This window comes from Anarhichas minor, unplaced genomic scaffold (genome assembly GCF_050575085.1).
Source record: "Anarhichas minor isolate MPS153535 unplaced genomic scaffold, ASM5057508v1 ptg000004l, whole genome shotgun sequence".
NCBI lineage: Eukaryota > Metazoa > Chordata > Actinopteri > Perciformes > Anarhichadidae > Anarhichas > Anarhichas minor.
This window is the reverse complement of record NW_027466450.1, coordinates 13,479,688-13,505,617: the sequence shown is the minus strand read 5'-3', so window position 1 is coordinate 13,505,617 and position 25,930 is coordinate 13,479,688. Positions and strand designations below refer to the sequence as shown.

The 25,930-nt window shown below is 40.5% G+C and overlaps 1 protein-coding gene and 1 pseudogene across 1 annotated transcript; one reads left to right on the top strand and one right to left on the bottom strand.

Moving 5' to 3' along the window:
- Window positions 1–1,326: 1,326 nt before the first annotated feature.
- On the bottom strand, window positions 1,327–13,947 carry LOC142964116 (MAGUK p55 subfamily member 4-like). Its single transcript, XM_076104267.1, has 20 exons — window positions 13,926–13,947; window positions 12,962–13,083; window positions 12,795–12,872; window positions 12,209–12,292; window positions 11,999–12,130; window positions 8,108–8,189; window positions 7,916–8,001; window positions 7,588–7,659; window positions 7,052–7,248; window positions 6,653–6,711; window positions 6,073–6,090; window positions 5,045–5,086; window positions 4,929–4,949; window positions 4,802–4,840; window positions 4,312–4,479; window positions 4,096–4,176; window positions 3,281–3,374; window positions 2,915–3,023; window positions 1,635–1,769; window positions 1,327–1,512 (listed from the first exon to the last, which is right to left on the bottom strand). Exons 1-20 carry the CDS (start codon window positions 13,945–13,947, stop codon window positions 1,327–1,329), a joined length of 1,827 nt encoding a protein of 608 aa, XP_075960382.1.
- Window positions 13,948–22,891: 8,944 nt separating this feature from the next.
- Window positions 22,892–23,756, top strand: LOC142964110 (olfactory receptor 10K1-like; annotated as a pseudogene).
- The last annotated feature ends 2,174 nt before the right edge of the window (window positions 23,757–25,930 follow it).

The window sequence follows — 25,930 nt, the reverse complement described above, 5'->3', positions numbered from 1 at the left end:
TACAGCTGTCCTGCAGAGGATTAACCTGACAACAGACAGAGAGAGAGAGAGGGGGGGGGGGGGGGGGGGGGCGACGACAAACGCACCCACATAGTTGTATCTTGATCAACAGACAGAGAGAGAGAGAGGGAGGGGGGGGGGGGGGACAATGACGACAAACGGTGGATCAGTTAATGGGAGCTTTATAGTGAGTTTCAGCTCATTATTTATCCGTCCGACCCACAACTTTACTGTTCTGGTTCACTCTCACCGCTCTCATGGCGTCGTTTGCAGGGAAGAAGCAGTAAAAACCTGCTGTACACTTTACCTGCTCAGCATCAAACGGCAGACAGACACAGTTAAGAGACTAGCTTGTGAACAGATATTTCCCTCAGGAGCTAGTGGAGACCAAAAACAGAGCTAAAAGAGAGTGAATATTTGACTGACATTCCTCAGGTGGACACAAACACCATTCAAAATGAATGGTCATGTTGCTCCGTGAGTGCTGGATGTGCAAATAAAAATCAGTTTGCTTACAAGTTCAAAAACAGTAAAGATTAAAGAAAAGAAAAACCTATAAATTAACCTATTAATGATCTCACAACCCCTCATGTAACATGTCACTAGTACAAGATCCCCTGGACAGAAAGAAGGAAATCCTTTGTAAAACATCAGAGTTAGGTTTACAGGAGGGGCCACAGCAGTTATTGAGGCTCGTCTTCTTCCACCTACAACACAAACCCATCTATAAAGAGTTAATAATTAAAATACATTTGATAATTTAAGATACTGACGTAAATAGTATCAAAACCAATACAAATTAAAGTGCAGCTTTTAACAAAAGACACGAGGTAACGTGAGACGACAGTCGTCCTTTATTCTTATTATTCAGTATTATTCAAGCTAGCTAGTACTTACAGAGTCTGCTACCCTGCCAACATCGAGAATGAATAAAAAGAGAATGTAGAGGTCGTTATTCAGTTAGCGAGTGCTCTGAAAAACATGCTTCACATCGTAATTCTTCCCTGAGAAATATTTGCATAACTAAAATTATAAATACTATCTGAGATGTTTGGTGCAAATTCCAAAGACGAAAAAACGAATACGGGTTCTCTTCACGCAGTCTTGTCTCCATCATGTCATCACATCCTTCTTCTTCTCATCTGTCTCCATATCCAGGTCTTTTCTCTTCTCCCAATTCGTCTTTCACCTCCTCCTCCCCCATTTCTTTATATTTCACTCAGTGTTCTCCCCTTTTATCCAACACGTCTCCACTTTATTTTATTTTCTCATTCTCACTCGTAGTTTTTCTATCCCATAATCTTCCAACATCTCCCCTTTCCTCTTTCACTCCTCCGTCCGGCTCCAGCTGACAGGTATCCACTGTGGTTCGTTCTGTGCCTCCTGGATGATGGAGCAGAGCTGCATGCAGGCGTGCTGCAGGTCGTCGTTCACCAGCATGCTGTCGAAAAACTGTTTATACTTGGCCTCGATCAGCCGGGACAACTCCTCCACCTCCGCAAAGTCCTCCTCCTGCAGAAGCAGAAACATGAGGGCTACATTTTTTTTAGCGTTTTCACTTCTTTCTTTCTGCACTTGGTGCTGTCACATGAAATATTTGTGTTGTAGTGCTTTCATTTTGTCGGAGCTCTTACTGTGAACGCTCTGTTGATGGAGCAGTTGGTGATGATTCTGGCGTCTCTCCGTGTTTGTCTCAGTCTGTCTGGACTGGGAGCTCTGATGAAGATCACGTAGGGCTTCAGTTTCCTCGTCCTCAGAGGCTGGACGCTCTGACGACAAAACCAACATATCTGGGATTACCAGTGTGTTAATCCACCGCTAACAATAGTCCCCAACAAATGCACTATTTCCTCCCGTTTGTTTGATAAAAACTACAGTGACCAGCTGTTTTCGGAAATTATTGAGACTTTTTTTTTTTTAAACATGGAGTTATACGTTTGTGTTTTAACGATTGACGTCTTCAATATGAACCGATGGACTTGGAGCTGAGAGCGACAGACAGGAAGTCCGACAGTACTGAGAGACAAACTAATGCATTGTTGGCTTCTTTTCATGGGATTTGTTGACAGTAAGGAAATATAGAATAACCTAAAAAAAACTTAATTTAAACTTTTTCAAATACATGCATGTAATCTGACCTCAGCATTTAACTGATCATAAGAATTAGGAGCTTGGAGCAACTATGGGTTCAGTGTCTCACTCAAGGACACTTCGACATGCAGACAGGAGGAGCCAGGGATCAAACTGACAATCTTCAAATTACCGAACCACCCAATCTGACCCTCTGAGCCAGCTAACTAGTGAGCCTTCATTTTGTCTACTTATAACAAACACTTTGAAGGTGCAATGTGTAAAATATATCCAGAATTTTCGTTTTAAAACATTCAAAAAGGGAACATTATCAACAGAATGTGAAGAGGTTGACGTTTAGTCAACGTCTATGTATTGTGTTGCAGAGGTATCTACTGAAATAAGCATGCTAACCGACGAACCCCGGCCCGTCCTGTCTTGTAATACCACTTGCTCCGCGAGAGGCAATAATGAGTCACTGTAGCGTCCAGTCTGCCCGCAGTCAAGAGAACGTGGAAGTAGAGCTTCCCCGAGGGCTTCAAAACAATAAATCCATAGTATGTGTGTGTCTTGATAGTTTGGTTACTGGAATAAATCCAAAGTGGCAGAAACGAGAAAATGACTCGCACCCTTGCCACGTTGCCCCACCGCTGGGAGGCTGCTTGGCCGGGACTAGAGCGTGGGGCAGCTCCTGGAGATGTACCCCCAGTAGCAGACGAGACGAAGGTGCACATTGTTTTCCCGTTTCTGACACCTTGGATTTAGCCAAATAATCAAACTATCAATGCGTAAACTAATTAAGTGGATCCATGCTATCAACGACGGGCTTCTTAATGAAACTCACATGCGGTTCAACATCGAGGATGCACATCCGTCCTCGTTTAAGCACCTCATCAATAGCATCAGTGCTGGTTCCATACAGGTGGCCCTTATACTCCCCATACTCCACAAACCTGAACACATGTCAACAAACACAAGGCAGAGGTACAAATACAGATCAGATAAAAGTACAGTCAGAAAAGCTAGAAATGAGTAATAATGAAAAGTAAATCAAATTCAGTTGACCATGTAGTAAACATACATTTAACCTGAAGTAAAGTAATCTCAGTATATCCTAATAATATTCAAAAAGACTGTGCATCCAAATCACATGTGTACAGTCAAATACAGAAATCATGTCAAAAGAAAAGAAAAGTTAGGAGAAGCCCACCTGTTGTTACAAACCATGTACTCAAACAGCTCTTTGGTGGCAAAGTGGTACTCTCTTCCCGTCTGCTCCCCTGCTCTGATTGGACGAGTGGTGTCTGGAGGAACAGGGCGACAGCCAATCAAAACCAGTGCATTAATATTTACTTTTCTTCATGTAGAAATCAAGATTATGAACCATTAAACCCTTATCGAACCTCACAAGAGCCATTGACCTCATGACCCTTCGTCTGGTTTGTTCCATTTCCTGTTCTGTCTCTGTGCTTTTTGGTGCTATTGCTGACTTAAGTAAATTAAAGTCAGAAGTCTTGGTCCTGTTATACAATTTTCACAGTTGTGAGTTGTGAGTTCAACTAACAGATGAAACTCTGTGACTCTGTGTTTTGGATGAGGAAATATTGTATCAACACACATTTCGAATGTCCACTCTTCTGTTATGATGTCATATTGTTATAAGAACATAATAAATTCATTCACTTAGCTGCTAACATGACTGAAGACTTAGTCTTGTTGTTATGTATGTATGTATATGTAAACTAAATCATAATTTTTGTCCTAGAAAATCAAAAAATGTGTCTTTGATTTTAAAGTAACTTTTATCTTCTTTTCTTTAATTCCATGATCTTTTACATATCACATAATATTCCATGTGAACATTGTGAATGATGCACAGTATGAAAACACATTATTATTGCTTTTATGTCTTTTCTATCATTGTAGGTTCCCTCCTGTCACCATGTCACACACAAAGTAAAACAGTAAACTTATAATTGTGGAGACACTTTATATGAATATGTTGGACTTGTGGAGGGCACATACGAGGTACGGGTCCCTGGAAGGTCGAAGGGTTCAGTTTGATGAGTCTTTTCCTCAGTTCATTCACTCCAACTCTTGTAGCACCTGGACATGTGGATATATATTGTATATACAGTTAATATTGTAGAGAAATTGAAAATTAAAGAGGAACATACTGTGAGAGAAAACAATCGGAGCTTTCAACAAAACAAAATGATAATTTAAAGATTCCTGTCTCACCAATAAGGACGATGAGGCGGTGGTTCTCCTGTGGAGGGCGCTGGTACAACGCCACCTCCTCATAGGGGGTGGACAGGGCACTGCTGTTGGGTGAGCAGGAGGTGCAGGACTGTCGTCTCCTCCTGAAGGACGTCCTCCTCCAGAGACGGAAACTCTGCCGGAAACCAGCTGGTGAACACAATTAATTCATTCACTTATTGTATCTGTGACACAGTGACAGTATTTATTATGTATTAAACTGCTGACAAACTCTCCCAGGGATTAAGTGGAGAAATGAATATACATTGGTACAACTTTATACATCTATACTGTATATACAGAATCATATATACAGAATACAGAATATACAGAATATATATAAATATATAGTTTTGCTACGAGTGGATTATAGGTTGTACGAAATGAATAAAATAAGTTATCAGCAAACAGTTTTGCTTATTTGTGTATAAACTGACAAACAAACAAAACAAATTAACTAACTGCGTCTTACCCAGGTAGATTCCATCAGTAATATCAGAGTCAGCCTTATCTGAAGGAAGAAAACATAAAAAGTCTTCACTCACTTCAACTGTTAACACAGACAACCATTGTACTGCAACGCCTAAATAAACACCTACCAAAGTGTATTTCTTCCAGCTCTGTGGAGATGAGGAAAACAGAAGATGATGATTCATTTCAGTCTATATGAAACGTCAAGTATCATATATTCATCATTGTGTCGGACATGTTTTACCTGTTACGGTGCGTTTGTCATCAGAATGTATTTGATTATTCTCTGGAACATATTAAAAAAAAAAGGTACTTTTTAAAGTCAAAGCTTGTTTCCAAAAAGTCACAGTAACTCTAACACTGTGTGACAGAAGGTTTGGTGTAATGACCAGCAACAATATGAAGAGTTAACGTTCCTGATGATGTTTTTAACTGTCAGACACAAGGCGTCTCAATAAAAAAGGAACCGTCACTGTTTCTTAGTTGAGGTTAAATCAGAAAAACTTGGAAACTTCCCCTTGAGCTGCTTATTAATTGTTGCCACACATGAATGTGTCACCTCACCTGAGGCAGTACTGCAGTTTTAGTGTAAGAACAACTCTGGTTGTGGGTACGGTGTGTATGTGTACTGCTTGTCTTGTAAATTTGAGTTTAATAGCTCGCATTATATCGTATGTGGTGCTGAAACAAAACTTAAAGGGAATATACGTATATACAGTATATATGTATATATCATATGAAACAGCAGCTAAATTATATGTATTATTACACTAATAAAAAGGACTTCACATTATTTTGTCATTTAATTAACTTGTCAGCCAAAGCGATGAAAATACATTATAGCAAAGACAAATTCAACCACAACTACCACAATCTATAACAAACTACATGTCACATCATTGCTATGCATGGCATGAACAGAAATTGTGGTGTGTGTGTGTGAGGTGTGATAATGATCAACCCCCCAACATATTAATGAATTAAGTAAGTACAGCTTGGACCAAGTACGGATCAATTTATGTCTGTGTAAAAATAAATAAATAATGAATTTCCCCTCCACGGATAAATAAATATAAACCAATCTTTAACACTTGCACACAGTCATAGATAGATACAGCTACTTGCCTCACCATTCATACCACATTACACACATCAGCAATACCATAACAAACCAACTGACGTCACACGAACAGACAAGCTATTGGATTTAGATGTTTAAATTAAAAAAAGAACAACTGACACAATGAGTGAACAATAAGCTGTCTCACCCACCGTTACCATCCAGAGTCACTGAGGACAGACAGAAGAGAAACGTTGTCAAAAGTGTTTCTTGTTGTTTTTAAGTCACATTCACAACATGTTCAGAGCCTTATGGAGATTAACACCAGTCTGTACTCATGTTCATGCATTGTGATCTTGATTTTATTATGTGTGAGCGATTTTATAGTCTGTATGTGCTTTTAATGCTAGTGCTTCTGTGTTGTATGTTTTAACTCGTGTTTAACAATGCAGCACAATGTATTTTATAGTGCATGCATCTATTAATGTTAATATTGCTTTGCATGTCTTGTATTTTGTACTTTTGTACCTGATGTTCATACCAACTATCTCTTTATAAACTATTTCAATAACTTTTAAATCTTGTTGTCGTATAATCTTAATGAAATTTTGTTATTAAATATTCTATATAGCAGGACAACTTTATAACGCCTGTCCAGGGATCACAGACGAACATCGCTACAGCTTTTAAAGTTAAATAAACCATACCTAACCCAGTTACTACTGCTACACATTGCTGTAGATGCAAATCAATATACATAAATGTTAAGAGATAATAATGATGAGTGCTTACAGGGTCGGATGCAGGTATGAACCTGTAATGGCTGACACCACCACTGTTCCCTCTGTTTACTGCAGAGAGAGATGGTACATTTCTTCCTTTTGTACTTCGTATATATACTTAGTTATTTTATATTGTTTTATTCAATTTAAATTTTGAACATTGAAATATCGGTTCACATATTTTCTGGGTGTGTTGTATGGAGGGAGTTCCAACTGCATTTCATTTCATGTTAATGACATCAAAGATGAACCTTGAAAAGCATATTTCAGAAATCTTACAGTTTGTATAGTATGTGGTATTTCTTTAAAATCTGTTAAAAGATGCTAAAACATTAGTATGTCCCTTTAAGATTTGTTGGGAATGATGAAACACATGTAAGGTTCACATTCAGGGTGTGTGAGGTGTCACCTCTTCAGCATGCTGGCAGAGGGAATCAGACCAGCGCAGGATGCAGAGCAGGGCAGCTTCCTGGCCTGCCACCAGCGTCCGTCCGACTGGTCGACCACCTCCAGCAGGTCTCCTCGGCTGAACGCCATCCCTGCATCAGGACAGGGGATGGAGGAGTCCTGCAAGGGGGAGTAGTCCACCAATGCCCTCATATACACCTGACGGACACAGAGAGAGGGATTTAAAGGAAATCTCCCACATTTAAACATCCTCTCACAGGTCTTGTCATAATGTAACATAGAATCACATATCAGTCACAGGAGATACTGCACAACAAGTACTTTTACTGTATGACGCTGATAATACTTTTATAGGGTTTTAAGGGTTAGGGTAATACTTATTTACTTAGGTTAATACTTATTTACTCTTACTCAAGTAGTCAAAATAAGTATTTTTACATGAATCTATTTGTACTTTTAGTAAAGGTGAGTATTTCTTCCACCACTGGCAGAGAGACAGAATCAACCATCTGAGGATGTGTGCTGGATGTTTCTTACCGACTTCTGTCTGCTGCTGCTCTGAGCTTTTTCAGGAATGACTTTGAACAGGATTGTTCCCTGGGAATTGATCTGCAAATACAACAAATACTAGTAAATAACTGATCAATTGTTTTAATAATCAGATTATGATCACAACTATGAGCACCTGCAGTCACAAAACCACAGACGAGCTATTCCTTATTCGATTTTCTAATTCATTTATTTGTTCAATATTGTGCACAGATAGTTAACACTAGAAATTAAAATGAAAAATAACTTTACGTATGTCATTTCCTGCCTTTATTTTGTTATATTTAAGTATTTATTTTCCCCTCAGGTGTCCTACCAGTATCTGGATGACCTGTTCTGGCTCCAGACCCCCCACAGGGTTTCCGTTGACCTCCAATAACAGATCACCAGGATGGAGAAGTCCTGGGACACATACAAATTAAACCATGATATTGCACATTCTCACCATGTTTAATACATTATTAACTCTCTGGTATTGTACGTTATATTTAATACATATTTATCTCACTGCTGCGGTCGGCCAGTCCTCCATGAATCACCCTGGCGATGTAGATCTCTCCCGTCTCCTCGTCCCTCCTTATCGTCGCCCCCTGACATAAAGACAGTTATTCCAAATTTAACAACCTTCAATGGCTACAGAAGCAGTAACTATCAGCGCTGTATAAATAGAGAGGAGTATAATTGGGGAAAGATACGAATGGAAGATGGGATGAAAGCAACTGATGACTGAACCTCTTAAAGCATGAGCTGAGGCAAGGAAATGCATTGGTTATATACAGTCTTTGGTTTATGCCAATTCAATTTATCAAATTATTTCACAGTGTAGTATTAGTGATTTTACTTAAATAAAGGATCTGACAACTTCTTCCACCACTGGCAAAGATATACTAGAATATAAGCATGAGGCTGTAAGATAAGAAAGACTAAGACGAACATATGGTCTGACAAGAGCAACTGCAATGAATACCATGAGGCGATGACGGTGGTCACAGTTTTAAGTATAGCTGGATGGAATAGGAGATGTCATTTTTTTGTACCTTCAAATTTTTGCTTTTCCCCCTTTCAGTGATAAATCCAGAGATGGAACAACTGTCTCTCAAAAGTGTTCATTGTTCGAGTCAGTCTGCTTCTGGTATATGGTTTAACTTTGTTCCTTACACTAATATTTGGGATCCAAATTCTGATGTAGATTTACAATAAAAAGAAGAAGTAGAGATATCTTAATCCGTTTCAGAGTCTATTTTCAACACAACAGCAGACAAGGAGAGGAGACGGTTCATTTTTTGGGGCCTACTTATTCTTTTTCTTCTTCTTGGTTGTCAAGCACCCTGTGCTGTAACAGTCTTGTTGGTCCTCCAGAGGAGCTCTAGAGACTGCTCCATTGTTGAGCCTCACTTGTCCGTTACTACCACGACCACCTGCCCTTTGGGTGGCACCAAAGGTCACCACCGTCCTCTTGGAGCCTCCGTTCATTCCTTTTGGACTCCTCGATGTTGCGAAGCCGTCTGCACAGGAACTGACAGACGTGGATGAAGACGAGGAAGAGCAAGAAGAGGAGGACGAGAGGTGTCGTGGGTAAGGTGTGGGAGGTTTGCGGACCTCTTTTGGAGACATTGAGGAGACCCTTGGAGGAGGTGGGGGAGGAGTGCGCTGTTTGGGCCTGCATGGAGGTAACACCTCTGTGTGTTTGCTGGCCACAATGAGCCCTTGGAGCTTGTCGACCACCTCAGCCAGCAGATTGAGCGCCTGGGCATTCTCTTCCACACCGTCAGTGATCATCTCTGTCGCCGCCACCATCTTCTGGCCAAGATGGAGGACGTCTTGAGTGCCATGCTCAATGCTAGTGGCCACCGTCTGGACGGTGGACCTGAGTTCCTCAATGCTGCACTGTTTGGTGAGCTCACGTTGTTGACAGAGTTTTGGTTGCTCCTGCTCATTTCGTGTCTGTTGTGGTTGCTTCTGGCGTCCATTGTGACGAGAAGCAGTAGAGTATTGGGTCATTGAGGGACGACTTAGAGGCTCTTCTTGGAGTTTGCTATGAGATTCAGTTTGACACACATGTTGCCTGCCAGGGGTCGGGAGAGTGCTAACCCCCTGCTGCTGAGTGAAGCGATGAGGTGCAGGACTAGAAGGTGCTGTGTGGGCTCTAAGTGGGTTCATCCCAGTACAAGAGGGTCTCCTGCCGGGTGTAGGGATGTTCCTCGAGTGTCCCCCTGTAGCCCCCTTTTTGTAAAAGATGGGGGAGTTGGGAAAGCTCAGACTGTAAACTGGGACTGGAGGAGGAGGGTAGGCGTAGTCGTCACTGCTCCCTCCGTTAGAGGCACCTTCTCCCTCGTTCTGATTGGGTTTTTCTAAAAATGGATCTCCATGTTGGGTGGCGGATGAAGACAAGAAAGAAAGCGACGACAGAAATGTAAAATATACATTATTGAAAGAGAACAGCAGTGCAGGAACAAATAAAAAAGGAGCCAAAGGATGGTAAGATGAAAGAGACGGATGATGACTTGATGATGATTGATGAACGGTGAGGATCATGAGCATGTTTGTGAGGTACACAATGGATGAACTTATAGATGAACTGGTTGCTGCCTTTCAACACATTTTCTGGATGAACCAAAGATGGTCTTTCCGACAAAGGAATGTGCAAATGCCGAGATGGATGAATGAATGAAGGGATGAACTGAATGATGTATTGTATTGGGACAATATTTATCAAGCATCATCAGAGGAAATTCGTCCTTTTTCTGGGTGATATTTAGGAGAGCTCCACAGGTGTCCTATCCTATTGGGAGCAGCCAGGAGAGCTTATGAGCTTATGAGCAAGATACCGTTTCAGCAAAGATTGAACAATGTTTTGATGAGCCTTGTGCAGGATGCAAAAGAGAGCGTGATCTCCGCAAAAACTGAGCTCCTCACAACCACACAGAGATACAGTCACAATACTACAACACGTCATCATAATTTGTACTGAGAGTCGTGCTCTGAGTTTTTAGTCCTCTGTTAACTCTCAGTGTGATTCCTGGTAAATACGCACCCTGCTGGATGAATTGTTTATTCCCTGTTCCTAATATGGTGATCGGTCGTCTTGAGTGAATGAAAAAATGGACGGATGATTGATGATTGCATTGATTGACAGTCGTCCTCCTCTTACCAGGGCAGGAGGCCGGGCTAAAGACAGAAGGAGCTGATTGGTTGAGCCCTTTCTTCCAAAGCGCTGCGGTTTGTGGACGCAAACAGCAGCTTCCCGTTGACTCGTAGCGGGGGAGAAAAGGACGTGACTGTCCTCCCCTGGGGAGGGGCAAAGGCCTGGCTTCACTTTCAGTTGCTCTGAGCTCCTCCCCCGACCAGGCCCTCCTTGCAGGGACGAGACGGTCCAACGTGAGGCGACGGAGGCTGCTCCAACGACTACGAATCACTCGTACTCCATCTCTTACACTTCCTCTGCGCTCTTCTCCGTTCTTGGTGAACAAAATATAATGAAAGATCTCTTCTGATAGCTTGAAATTAAACTATTTATCTGTGAGGCATTTACAGATCAATACCTCTATCAACTCTCAACCTAGACGTTATGTTTAGTAGGGGTGTCAGAATTTTGATTTAAAATAGAAAATCGATTGAAATTATTTTTGCAGTTTGTTCCCAATTGACTGGGGAAATAAATTATTATTATTACATTCACATACATTATTTAAATATTACCATAGGGCCTTAGTGTGGTACATTCCCCCAAAATATGGCAGTTATATCTCACTTAATACAATGTAGAATACATTTATAAAGAAGAATATGAAAATCTAAAAAAACACTTTTTAGAAAATCTAAAAAAACCAATGATCTGCTGATCTTTACGAATCAAGATTTGATCGTCTAACAATGGCAGAGAGCTGAACAAGAATCGTGACATAACAATTTATAATCCAATAATATACTACATTATTCTGAAATGAGCCATTCTGCATAATGAGTACTTTTAGTATGTTCTTATCATAATACTTTTACACTTTTACAAAAGTAAGAGTTTCAATGCAGGACTTGTAATTTCTACACTTTTAGTTAAGTAAAAGATCTGAATACTTCTGAAGTTTTAAAATCAATGTGGTGCAGTAAAAGTACATTATTTCCCTCTGAGATTTAGTGTAGTAGAAGTATAAAGGAGCAGAAAATCAAGTACAGTATAAGTACCTCAAAGTTCTTAAGTAAACAAACTTATTAATCTTACTAAGAAAAACCTAAGAAACTGGTTTGACTGATTAATATTAGTTCACCAAATTATTATTTCAGAGAGAATAATGGTCTTTAATGCTTCACTGACAACCAGATTTATTTATTTAGGGAGGAATAAATAAGATATTTAGATTTCAGGTTTGACCTGTTTCAGCATTTTATAACTATGTCTCACCAGCGGCTGGTTGTTCTTCACCAGACAAACGATCCTCATGGCCTCCTCGCCCTCGGGCATCTCATCAGGCAGAGGCGGTAAAACAGGTCCATAGTCTGACTGGGCCACACTGTCGTGAGATGATAGGAGGGCCTGAGAGACAGGTAACGTGTGTCATAACAGAGAACCGAGCACAAGTTCTGCAAGAGCTTGTACATGAGAGACACACACCTGGATGTGTGGTGAGCTGAGGAGGTTGTAGAGCTCTCTGGCTTCAGCTGAGGGACGGTGGACATTCTGTATTGTAGCCATGATCTGATGGTCAGGCAAAGAGACGGACAGACAGAAAGACAGATAGACAGTCAGACAGGAATACAGATGATAACACTCCAGAAGATCAGATGTAATCTGTAAGGCCTCTATTTTCTTAAAATGAATAAGATTAAGAAGATGAGCTCAAACGTTGGTGATGGTGTTGGGTATGAACAAGGACATGTTCCTACTGATGTCAAGGCAGTGCTGCTTTTTGGGGCTTTTCTTTTCTTGTTTTGGTAAAGCCCTCAATAACCTGGTTTAGAAAAGTACTTTATAAATGAAGTTCATGATTATGATTATGACTATCATTATTAATATTATTATTATTATCGTTATAATCACTATACATGCATAATTTCTGAAGACACATTTTCTGCATTGCCCTTCTTTCTGTTGGACCGAAACATGAACATGTTTATTCTAGTGTGTACAAGATATATACTGACACTTATCGAGGTGTGTGTGTGTGTGTGTGTGTGTGTGTGTGTGTGTGTGCGTCAACCTCATGTGAGAGTCCTGAGGCATAAGGCAGAAGGGGTGTGGGTGTGGACATCTCGAACTGCAACAGGCACTCATAAATCTAGAGCGACAGAACAGGAAATTAGGTCATTGTTTGACATGTCCATGGTGTGTCTGCTTTAGTGCACGGTTCGTTGAGTCATGTCGTACCTCCAGTAGAGCGTGCAGCCACGGTGCACTCAGCAGTTCATGCAGAACTTCAGCACCAAAAATGTTTCTGCTGACCGCGTGACTGACGTCCTCCACCACACTGGACAGCATCTCACTGACACCTGCACAAACACACACACACACACAAAAACAACGCAATAAGAAATTAAGAAATTAATGAAGACTTGCAGTTTGACTGCAGACGAAACATTTTGACTTTTTAGAGATAAATTGTTCTCACAGGACAGCGACGCTATAGATTACTGTAGATTAAACTACCCAGCAGTATACAAAGGAGTCAACATTAGCACAACTCTCAGGAATCTTTGACAGCAGTTAAAATGCTATACATACACATTAATCCAAAATGGTAAAATACTTACAAGGAACATTTATTTGAAGCAGAGTATTTTCACAGTGTGGTAATACTGACACTTAAGTAAAGGATCTGAATACTTCTTCCACCACTGGTTATGTCATGCATCATTTCAGATGAACAGCATGACACTACTCAAGTAAGGGGAGCAATTCATGTATTATAAATGTATGAATATCAAATATCATAATCTCTGCCACCAAAAAGTGAAAGAACAAAGGCACCGAAGCCTCGCCATGTTGAATAAGATGCATTACACCAGTCAACAACAGACAAAATTGTATTAGAACATTCTGTAATATCACGGCAGATGCTTGGGGATGGACGTTTCTCCTAAAGGGTGAAACACAGACATGTTTGGGCCAGACCGGATTAACTGACACTGAGGAGCCCTGACCCCGCAGAGAGACACTAATACCATCTGAATTAGATTTCACATTAGAATTAAATTGAAGCTAAACCCACCCCTGGATTTAGACTCAAGTTCAGGATTAAGACTGAATTCTAGTCCGACAATAAACAATGAATGCAATCAATGAACGTCAGATATACAGAGTGTGTGTGTGTGTGTGTGTGTTCGTTTCTCACCGTCCTCCATTGCTGGTCTCATGGTGATTGTCCAGACTCACTGCAAAGGAAAAAAGGTTTTTACTGCACTAAAAGGTTTTTACATGCACTAAAAGAACCGTGTACGCTTGTCAAACAAAGCACGAGGAAGCATTTGAGTTAACAGTCACTGAAAGTGAGCACCTCTGAAATAATCATTTTGATAAAAACTAGGTGCGTTCACATCTGCGGTAAGTAGGTCTAAGTTTAAAGCAGAAAGTCTTTCTGACATATATACATCACAAATACTTTTGTTTTGTCTTTCTGAATTAATTATTATTATTTATATTTTTTGCTTCACGAACTGGTTTGTTATTCTATTAAATGTTTTTAGATTGTTCTGAGCTATATAAAGAGTCAGTCTGGAAAAAAAAATGGAGAGAGTTAGAGACCAATCAATGCCAATTATAAGGAGACACATGTTCACGTTGGTGAAGACGTCATGTATAGTGTTTTAGTGGGCATGCATGATTGCCTTATGAAATAAAAAATGTACACAATGTAGCAAAAAGACCAATCTTTTTTCTGACTATCAGGTGTGAAAAAGCCCTAATGTCAGTGCTTATTTCCACTTTCAGCACTTAAAGAGCAAGTCTGAAATTCTCTCTTTTATCTCCGTTTTTGGTCTCTACCAACTGCTGAGTGAAATATTTGTCTAATGGGCTAAATTGATGTTACGTCTACTCTTTAGCTTCTTAATTGGCTCAGCTTCCGTTTCCACTTACGCTGCAAAAGCTTTCATTAACTAGATCCCAAAGTCATCAAATGTCAACTGAGCAAATCACGCAGCCTCACCGAACGTCTTGAGTTATGTAAAGCCCTGGACCATTCCCACTGGTTTTAAATACTATAAACTTAAACTCCTGCAATACAGGAGTGAATTTTACAATGAAGTTGTCTGAATTTTGTTAAATCAGCCCTGTGAAATTAAACTCAGCTACAGTCAGAATCCAAACACCACAGCTACTGAACTGAATGGCAAATTAATTCTTGAATTCCTGCAAACTTAAACTTAAAGTTCTTCATTTTGTTTCAGTTAGCTCTGCCAGTAATTTCATCCTGCCATCAGAGCCAAAGAATAGATGTTTTAAAGGTTTAAAGCTCATTTTACAGGTGAACAATGGATATAATCTTAAATTGATTAAAAATGATGTTCTTTCCTTGAAGGTACAAATATTGAAGGAAGTTGAACTCTTTAACGTGGGTTTTTGAGCACCAGCTGCTGTGATGTTTACATTGTTAATAAATCTAAATGTAATCTGCTTTGATGATTTATTCTGCTTTTGATTCTATAAGAAGCGGCATGTTATTTAATTCATGCAGTTTGATAATGTTTGTTGCACCTGCCACGGTCTCCAAAGCCCTTTTTTAATTTACAGTTTTATGTAATAGTCTTAAGTTTTGTCCTTTTTATTTCTGCAACTTTTGGATGGATTGCCATAATATTGTAGACAGATATTAATTGTACCCAGAGGAGGATTTGAAAACTAAAACTAAACTAATGAGCCAGTAAGCCTCAGCTGTAATTTGTGTTTACTGCTAATTAACAAATGCGAGCATGCTAAACCAAGATGGTGAACATGGAAAACATTATACCTGCTAAACATTTTCATGTTAGCATGCTGATGTTAGCATTTAGCCTCACAGAGCTGCTACAGACTACAGAGTCTAGCATGAAGTAGAACTCTTGCTCAGAGAGCTCAGTCCTCGACACATCCAGTCAAAGCTGTGAAATAAGACCAACTCACCACCTCTTCGTCCTCCTCTTCCTCCGGTCCGGTGATGTGTCAGTGTGTGAACAGTGAGCTGAACTGAATCAGCAGTGTGAGCGTGTCAGCAGCAGCCAGTGGTGACTGACATGGAAGCGATTTTACTACCAAACCAAAACAGACATTAATCCTCTCTAACCCGACTTAATCCACCAACCACCAACCTCTCTCTATACCTCCCTCTTCTCTTTGCTCCCTTCTGTTATTTTTAAAATCTTATTCTTTCCCCGCTTCACCTCCTGTCAATCACTCCATCTGTTTCTTTGGTGTGCTCTTCACTCTTTCATTGTGTAGCTCACTCCTATCATTAACTCACTCTTTCACTCACTTTAAGCACTTCCACAACAGATCACAAAGCTTCTTAACTCTTTGCTGCTTTTAGCGCACACACACACACACACACACACACACCCACACACACACACACACACACACACACACACGGCAGGTCAGACATGCTCAGCAGCAGCAGGCAACACAGTGTTAAGAGGGCAATAACAGTAGTTGTGATGTATTAAACCCTGCTGCAACATCTGGGTTTTTAAGAGGCAAGCCGTTATCAACTGTGTGTGTGTCTGTGTGTGTGTGTGTTGGGGGTTATCACAGAGTAATGGTCACTGGGTCACCTCCTCAGGGATTAAAACTGATCCTTCAGAAACAGAGACTGTGACAGACGCCACAGAAACAGGCAGACGTAAGAAAACATGACAAAAAAGGAGCCCTGTTCTCGCACAGCTTTTCCCCCAAAATATCAAACCTCTGCAGGAACATTTCCTTCCAAAGTGTACAAATAACTGCGAAAAAAATTAATATAAAATATTATTGTCGCTTTAAGATAAAGTGTTTCAAAATTCCAGGCATGGAAATTATAAAAGGGTGATTTTTTTCCCAGTAATGCTAAATGAGTTGCGTAACTCACACATACAGTATGCACAGACACACACACATATTATGCTAATATTTTCTTTTTATCGCAAAGCTTTAAAAAGCTCTTTAGACTTTTGAGGAATAGTATTGTACATGAAAGGTATCGTTTTTTTTCTCCTTTTCCACAATGCTCTAAATATATTATAAATGAATGTTACTATTCATACAGTGCTTTGGCAATGCTGTATCTGATCATGTTGATGGCAACAATTAAGATGTTTATGAAAACATCCTAATTGCTATACAATTTATATTCCTAAATGAAAAAGAGCAGGAGGTTTAAATTTAGCAGGTGGACACCAGATCGGAATTTAATCGGAACTTGGAACAAAATATAACTACAAAGCGACACGAACCATGAGTGATAAGTTCATACATCACCTATAAAATTAAAAAAAAATATTTCACTATACTGTAGAGCAGATTTTTTTAGTGTTTAGGTTTATTTGGCATGACTAGTATTTTAAGTCAGGTTTCTTATATATTAAGATGCCCGATTATTTATGTTTCATAAAGGTCTGAATTCTCTGATTCATCTGAGGCTCAATATCAGCAACACCAAAGAACAGGTGGTAGACTACCAGAGGAACTGGGGGGCCCCTTATCATCCAGGGAGAGTATGTGGAAAGAATGGACTCAGACAAACACTGAGGCCCTCCTCAGGAAGGGACAAAGCAGAGTGTTCGTCCTGAGGAGACTCAGATCCTTCAGTGTGTGCAACAAGCTTCTGAAGGTCTTTTACCAGTCGGCTGTAGCCAGCACTCTTCGCTGTGGGATGGGGTTTAACAAGCTGGTAAGGAAGGCCGGCTCTGTGGTTGGGCTGGAATTGGACAGTCTGGAGTCAGTGGCGGAGAGGAGGATGAAGAACAAGATCAACGCCATCAGTTAACCCCTCTCACCCTCTCCATGACGAGCTGTGGCAGATGGGCAGCTCGTTCAGCCACAGGATCAACCCACCCAGATGTGAAGCCTGTGCCCACTGCCATCTGACTGTACAACAACAGTGTACAGGGTAATCAAGTACAATTTTTCGGTCAAAAAACGAAAAATCGTAATGTTTTAGTTTTAGTATTTCGACTGGAATGCAGATTTCACTTTAGCACCCTGACCTCCATTGACATCACTCTGACCAGACAGCTTCAGATGACGTGATATGTACAGGTGTTCAGAATTCACTGAGTAATGACGAGGCAAGGAGTGCAATTCTGATGCTAATGGCAGCAGTGTCTCTTTAGTGTTTTAAAGTATCTTAATCAGCTCTTACTCTCTTACTCCAAAACGAAAAAACACAACATGTTTGTCCTCCAGAACCACACACTTCAGTGTTTTCTGATCTGGCACCGCTATCGGCAGGACGACATAGTTTGTCAGTGCTTTCCAAAACTGTTACAAACTGAAACTGCTTAAGGCAGGTAAATCAACATCCGCTAACTGCATCACAACAAAATAGCACAAGTCGTTTTTTATCAAGAAACTCTCAACCTCAGTAAAAAAAGATGTCGGTAAAAATCACAAAAGCTACAGAGGAATAAAAACTGATATACAAACAGTTAAAACCACGTTAGGTTGATAAGATAGCAGTGCGGTCATCCGGGATAAAACCTTCATTGCAGGTAAGAAGGTGAACAAGGAAGCAAATGTAAAGATAATTCTTTTGATGTATTTGCAGATAAAATAATTATTCGGGGGAAAACTGAAAGAAACAGTGGTATTGTCTAAAGTTTGCTTTGGTTTAGGCACAAACACAACTTGGTTAGGGAAACATTGTGGTTTGGATCAAAAGTAGTACTTCTTTGCGAAAGATCGATTAGATAAAAAAACTGACACCAACAACACTGACCTCACCATTGTGTTGTTTTGGATCACAGAGGTCCGCTGAGGCCTTCACACTGTGACTACTGTGTCATAATTAGCTGTTTACAGACTGGCTGTAGTCAGGCCGCTCCCATGAGGCCTGGCCTGTTGTTCACCACAGAGGAGGTGGCCGACTAATGACCCTCATTACAGTATCCTTACATCAGCTGTGTCTTTGTGAGATTGCATCATACTAATTGGAGGACACACACACACACACACACATACACACACACACACACACACACACACACACACACACACACACACACACACACACACACACACACACACTTTAAAAGTTACTTTATTACGAAAGCAGATATTGAAGATATACTGTTATGAGAATAGATAAAACTACTGCCAAAGGTTTTGAATTGGCTGACAATGTTTTTCTTCTTTCCTTCAGTAATTTCAACAGAGACAAAAACTGTATAATTTAGACACCAAAATGTATTATTCACATTTCAAATAGTTTTGGCCCCAAAGGAAGAAAAATCAAATGATTCAAACTTCCATTTAGTCAACGTCCCCACAATGGAGAGTACTGTTATTTTGAATGACTTTATGCTTTCCTGTCCAGAAAATCATGATTCCCTATGATTTCCACGATGCGTAAAACATGGACGTAATTTGATATTAATACTGTATGATGTGGACTATTGGGGAATTTGCCAACATGTGGATACAATATATATAAATCTGGGTGTGCTATGCTGCTATGTTTTGGTGTCATTTACGGGCACACTGCTTCAGTCCTCTGCGCTCTCTGTTCACCAAGTGTGGGGCCAACTCAAGGAGGAAAACTCTCAGCTCAGCTGCCATTTGCCGCTCGCTCACCCTTAAAGGAAAGACGAAGCAACAATGTGACGGTCAGAAGGACAGAGCATCGGCGAGAGAGAGCACCTCTCAGCAGAGATGCAGACCCTTTTATAGAAACAGGCAGTGTCTGTCGTCCCCACTCTCAATATACAGAGCGTGTTTTATTCCACGTAATTCCTGGTTCCCAAGATGACCAGGGAGTTCAGACCCATTTTGAATTTCCACGTTCTAAACCGATGTATTGCCTGTAAGACGTTCCATTGGCAGCTGCTGGAACTAATTCAACAGCGTTATCGGTTGACCACCATCGACTTAAAGGACGCATACTTTCATGTCGAGGTGGCACACAGGAAATTCTTGGGTTGCGCCTTCCAGGGAAAAGCGTACGAGAACAGCAGGCTGCTATTCGGCTATTCCCTGGCCCTCATGCTTCACACGGCCCAATTCATCTTACACCTAACCAAGTTGGGGTTCATGATAACTTGGCTACTGAACAGTCCCCTACCACGACAATAGGTCGAATATTTGGCTGTTGTGCTCGATTCATGCAGCTGACGGGCCACTCTGACTGAAATCGGACAGACTGCCGCGTTGCAGGCAGCTGGCTACCTGCGGCGGGGTGTGAAAGTGTTATGCATGAAAGGTCATGCAGAATTCTGTGGAGGTGGTTTGCCAGCCTCCACTTCGATGCCAGTAAGCACAAGAGACATTTGGATACTATTCAGTACTATCTCTACTCAGTAGAGAACTACCTACGCTACTGGGGATCCTCACATCTCCTCCCTTTAACATCACCTGTTAAAGGGAACGCAGCTGGTACTAGTGTGCTCCTACGTTCACGGTGTTCACGGATGCGTCCCTGACGGTGTTTGTGTCTTGTGACGTCACGTTGATATTTTGTCACCTGAGTAGTTTGTCATTTCAGTTGTTAGTCAGCTTGGTCACGGAAGTCACTAGTCAGACCAGTTTGTCACTCGCCAGTGACATGAGTTGCTAGCAAGTCAAGTTAATGCCAACCAAGTTAAATTTGAAAGGACACTATTCATGTAACAAGCGTATATTGACACGCCCTCCCAACGCGTTAAAAACTAACGCTAGAGGGGTATCTAGTGCGTTGATCCCCGACACCCAGCATTAGTGTATAGAAAAAGAGTCACAGTTGAATGGCCGTGTACGGTATTCCAGGCTTTAGTCAAATTCCACGGACTTTACAGTTCCTGATATCCATTTGAAAGCACAATGGTCATCCAGCGGCAGCCCTTCATTCAACACCTGCACACTAGCCAGCAGGACGCTCTGTATACAATTAATCACAAAGCAAGCCTTATTTGTCCGATTCTTGCATGAAACACCACAAACACGGCTGAGAGGTTAAGTTTAGTGACTCAAATTAGCCAAGGTGATCCCTAGCAGACAGCTAGCTGCTGTGATGGCACCCACCTGTCATTCAAAAGGGCCACGCCTTACTCATACGTTTAAGACTTAATATAATTCAAACAGATGAGTTATGTAAAGTTAAACTCCAGTACAGTCGTCATGAACGGGGATATTAGATATAAAGACCAAAAACATTTTTTGTACCAAGCTGTAAACATGTTTGTACTGCTGTAAAGTTTGCCATTTAAAATGGGGCTCTATGGGTGTTGACTCCCTTTTGCAGCGAGCCGCAAGTGGCCATTCGGTGAACTGCAGTTTTTGGAGTTCCGGCGTTTGCTTAATTTGTCAGCCTTACAGGTTTGCTTCTTGTGTGAACTACTACAACAGCTGATAACTTGAGTGATAAAGATTGCGTAGTGCTTAAGTGGAAGAGGTCAAACTATTTTATAAGATCCTTGGTGGATGAAGCAATCTAATAAAAACTCTCCACAGACTGAATTTTGGAGAAAAACACCAAGTGCATTTCAAGTTGAGGTACCTGTGAATAAATAAGACACTACGTACAGGTTGGATGTTTGTATTATCATGAAAGAGAGAGTTCTTTTTAAAGTTGAATTCATCTATGTTGGTTACTTACTAAATCTTTGTTACTGAACATCTAGTTTAACATCAATGGATGATGAGGTATAAGCAACATTTATAACTTGCATTTAGAAGTTAGCGAATACAGATATGTATATTGTTTGGTTATATTCATATTATAATGCAGTAATTCTACTATTGTGTACCTTAAATGGATACACAAAAACCTCCAAGAGCCTATGTACATTTTCTTTGCAGCTTTGTTACTGAACTCTATTGTTTACTTATCTACCCAAAGTTTCTGGTTGACTTTTTATCTGAAAAACAGATCAAATCTTTTGATTGTCAGTTTGTCTCTTTCAATTTTGGCTCAACTAAATGTCATCTAACATGTTGATAATTTCTGGGAAGAGGGTTTGCTGACCCTCTTTGGAATGTCTCAATGGCGGTGGAGCTTTGAGATCCCAAGGGATGTGTGTTGTTTTCGAATGTCGGTGTGACATGTGGCTATAACATATAATGATAATATATGCATGACATATATTGATACAACCATATGAGAAACATAAAAACAAAAAGAACCGGCAGCAAAGCACAATGTTACTGTCGTTATTTCCTCACTATGCATAGTCAACTATTGGCTTGTCTGCAACATCAGTACCCCCATAGTGAGACACACACACACACACATTAAAACCTGACTGTTGGAGCTCCCACAGGTCAATGTCAACTGACGCTGTGTTAGTCAAGGACACCCTAGCTGTTCAAAGAGGTGGGGATCTCCCTTTGAATTGTCATTTCATCATCTTCATAATTTTTTCATCCCATCATTGGATCATCAGCAGTTCCCTCCACCACCACCACCACCACCACCAGGGTCTAGACTTTGCAGGGAATATTTGTGATCACAGCATCATTTCCCCCTTTAATATACTACGTCACTATGGAGTATAATCTCTTCACTATTCATCTCACCATGCATGTGTAATAACTATTTACTCTCAATGAATTCTCTCCTGATTGAAATAGATTTAGTCTTACTAGTGCAGTATTCGTTCAAAACATGCCTGTTCAGAATGAGCTGAATCCTTGGCCTGTGGTGTTGCTGCTTTCAGCTTTCTCAAAACAACTGAACACTGTGCTTCCTTGAGTCCAGATAAATACGTCTGCCATGACATACTTGTGTCACACGCCAAAGACACGGCTACTCACGGTCTAAAACAGGTGAAATTGGCCTACGGTGTGGTTCACTGGTAAAAAACACCAGGGGCAAACTTTACCGTTCTGCAGTAACCTGAGCTTGGGAGGCACAACTAAAAAGGCCCCAAACAGCTTTAGGTTCATTATGATGTTTAGATATACTTCTTGATGGAACATTAACTACAAACACCACAAGTACTCCAACAAAACAATTTTAATGAGTTTAATGAGATCCATGGAGGGAGAAATAGTCTGATAAAGACTTCCCACCGACTCCAACAGATCCCTTTCCAGTTCCTGTGTTTGCTGGATCACACCAGAGCATATCAAGGTCAGGTACTGAAGACTGAATAAGACAATCTAGTGCTGGTTACATGAGCTTTATTGTTTGTTATCATCTCATTTGATATATCAATAATGGATAATAGATTTAATGTGACATATATAACTTTTGGTGGGCATGTGGAAGTGAACAAATATAGATATCTTTATTTTGTGATCATGTTTACGATGTATATTTTAATAATTAGCAGTAATTTCACTATTGTGAGCATCATAGTGATTCACAAATCCCTCCATGAGCCAATGTACATTTTCATTGCAGCTTTGTTAATCAACTCTGTTCTTTTCAGCACTGCTATCTACCCAAAGCTTTTGATTGACTTTTTATCAGAGAAACAGATCATATCTTATTCAGCCTGTCTCTTCCAGTGGTTTAGTTATTACTCTCTAGCCTCTTCAGAGTTCTTCCTGTTGTCGGTCATGGCCTATGATAGATATGTGTCTATATGTAACCCTCTGCAATATTCAACCATCATGAGAAAAACAACTGTTAATATGTTCCTGATTTTTGCTTGGATTCTGCCTGCTTGTGAGTTTTCAGTACTAATATCACTGAGTGCTAAAAAAGAAATCTGCAAGTTTCATTTGAAAGGAATACTTTGCAACAGCACAGTTCTCAAACTTCACTGTGTGAGTTCAAGACTGCTGAATATTTATGGCTTGGTTGTTTTTGTGAGTGCTGCACTTCTCCCTGTGCTCTTCATACTTTTTACATACACCAGGATACTTGTAATATCCTATCGATGTAGAGGAGTCAGGACAAAAGCTGCACAGACCTGTTTACCCCATCTGCTGGTTCTAATCAACTTCTCCTGTTTAAGTGCATATGATGTACTTCTTGCTCGACTGGAAGTTGATTTTCCCAAAATTGTACGTTTGATAATGACTTTACAAATGATAATATATCAACCTCTTTTTAATCCAATCATTTATGGACTAAAAATGAGAGGAATTTATGAACATCTTAAGAGGCTCTTCTACAAAAGGGTCTAATGTATTCACACTGATAACTGTTGTCCAGTCATCGTTTTGTGTCATAATAATGTAAAGATTGAATTACTTAGAACATTTGAAGACGTGTTTCTAATATAATAACGCACAGAGAGTCTTCCACTTCAACAATGTAATGATAAGTATGAGCAATTCACTGCAGTTTTTCAAAAACTCAAAAGGTAATTGTAAGAGCCAAATTCAATGTGCTGTTAAATATTCACTTGTATTTACATGTTTAACTTTAATCACATCTGTTTCTACTTTGAATGTTACAAGGATGTCGTTATAATTTGTTATAGTAAGGAATACATGTAAGTGACAGACAACTGTCACTTTAAGGTCTCTTTGCGACAGTTACTGACAGTTGTGAGTAATATCTGAAGCAGTATGGAGCCGCACAGTTTTCCGACCGTGTTATATGGAACGATGTACGTGGATTAAGTTGTGGATAACCTGTGGATACTTATAGTATGTCCAAGTAATCAGCGTACTTTTAGGAAGAAAGGAAGTTGTTTGACTGACTTGTGCGAAGGAAATTGGATCAATAAAAACACGTATTGCTTTCATCTACGAGCGGCGTCGGTGTGAGCTAACGTTATGTGCTAAAGACCAGAAACACGCGTCAATTTAAGATTTACATTCTGCTAAAGATTTGGACGCTACAGTAATGGTTAAGTCTAACAGATAACCACGACTTAATCATACATTTTACAGTTTTGATTGTAGTTACCGGTGATGACATGACCATTGTCTTCAAGTGTGTTGTTAAAGTTTATAATAGCCCTCAAATAAGCACAAGCTCAGATGAGATAAGCCTTTATCAATCCCTGGAAGGCAATCCAGTGTTTTAGCAGCACAGTACAGTAATAAATACAGATAAGAGAAGTAAAAATAAGTATCATAATATAGTACGTGGTGCAGTGAGTTGTCATCGGGCAGTGGTTGTTATGTTATGGAGGAGGGTGGGGGTTGTGATGAAATGAATCCAAGTCAACATATTAAATGAACAACCTTGAAATTAAGAGTATGTTTCTGATCAGGCAGTGTATAATAAATAATAATAATACATTTTATTTATATAGCGCTTTAAAAGGCACTCAAAGACACTTTACATGTTAAAAACAGAAACAATAGAAGCATTTATAATAAGAACAAAATATACGACATAACAGTAAGAAAAAAAAAAAAAAATAAAAATAAACATGAAAAGAAAGAAAGAAAACATACATGACTGACTTTAGAGGTTAAAAGCAGATTTGAATAGGTGAGTTTTAAGTGCAGTTTTGAAAGTGGCAAGTGACGAAGAATGTCTGAGGTGTTGGGGCAGGGAGTTCCAGAGGGAGGGGGCAGCAACGGAGAAGGCCCTGTCCCCCCAGGTCCGATGCTTGGACAGAGTAGGGGGGGTAAGGAGGTTGGCGTCAGCAGATCTGAGGTTGCGGTTGGGAATGTGATGGTACAGGAGGTCCGAAAGGTATGAAGGGGCAAGGTTGTGGAGGGCTTTGTAGGTGATGAGGAGGAGCTTGAACTGGATTCTTTGCTGTATGGGGAGCCAGTGGAGGTTTTGAAGGACTGGGGTGATGTGGTCTCTGGTGCGGGAGTGGGTGAGCAGACGGGCAGCTGAGTTCTGGATGTATTGTAGTTTATTGATGATTTTGGTGGGTGAGCCGTACAGGATGCTGTTGCAGTAGTCCAGTCGAGAGGTGATGAAGGCGTGGATGAGTGTTTCAGCGGCTGCGGAGGAGAGGGAGGGACGGAGACGGGCGATGTTTTTGAGATGAAAGAAGGCGGTTTTTGTGATGTGATTGACATGGCGTTCATATGAGAGAGTTTGATCGAAGATGACCCCGAGGTTACGGACATGTGTGGAGGCAGGAACAGTGATGCCATCGATGCAGAGGGAGAAGTCGTGGTGGGAATTGTTTAATGATTTGGGGCCGATGATGAGGACTTCAGATTTGTCGGTGTTGAGTTTGAGGAAGTTTGCTTGCATCCAGGTTTTTATATCTGTGAGGCAGTTGGTGATGGTGGAGTGGATGGTGGGGGTGATGGATTTGGTGGAGATGTAGAGCTGGGTGTCGTCAGCATAGCAGTGGTACTGGAGACCATGGTGGCGTGTGATGT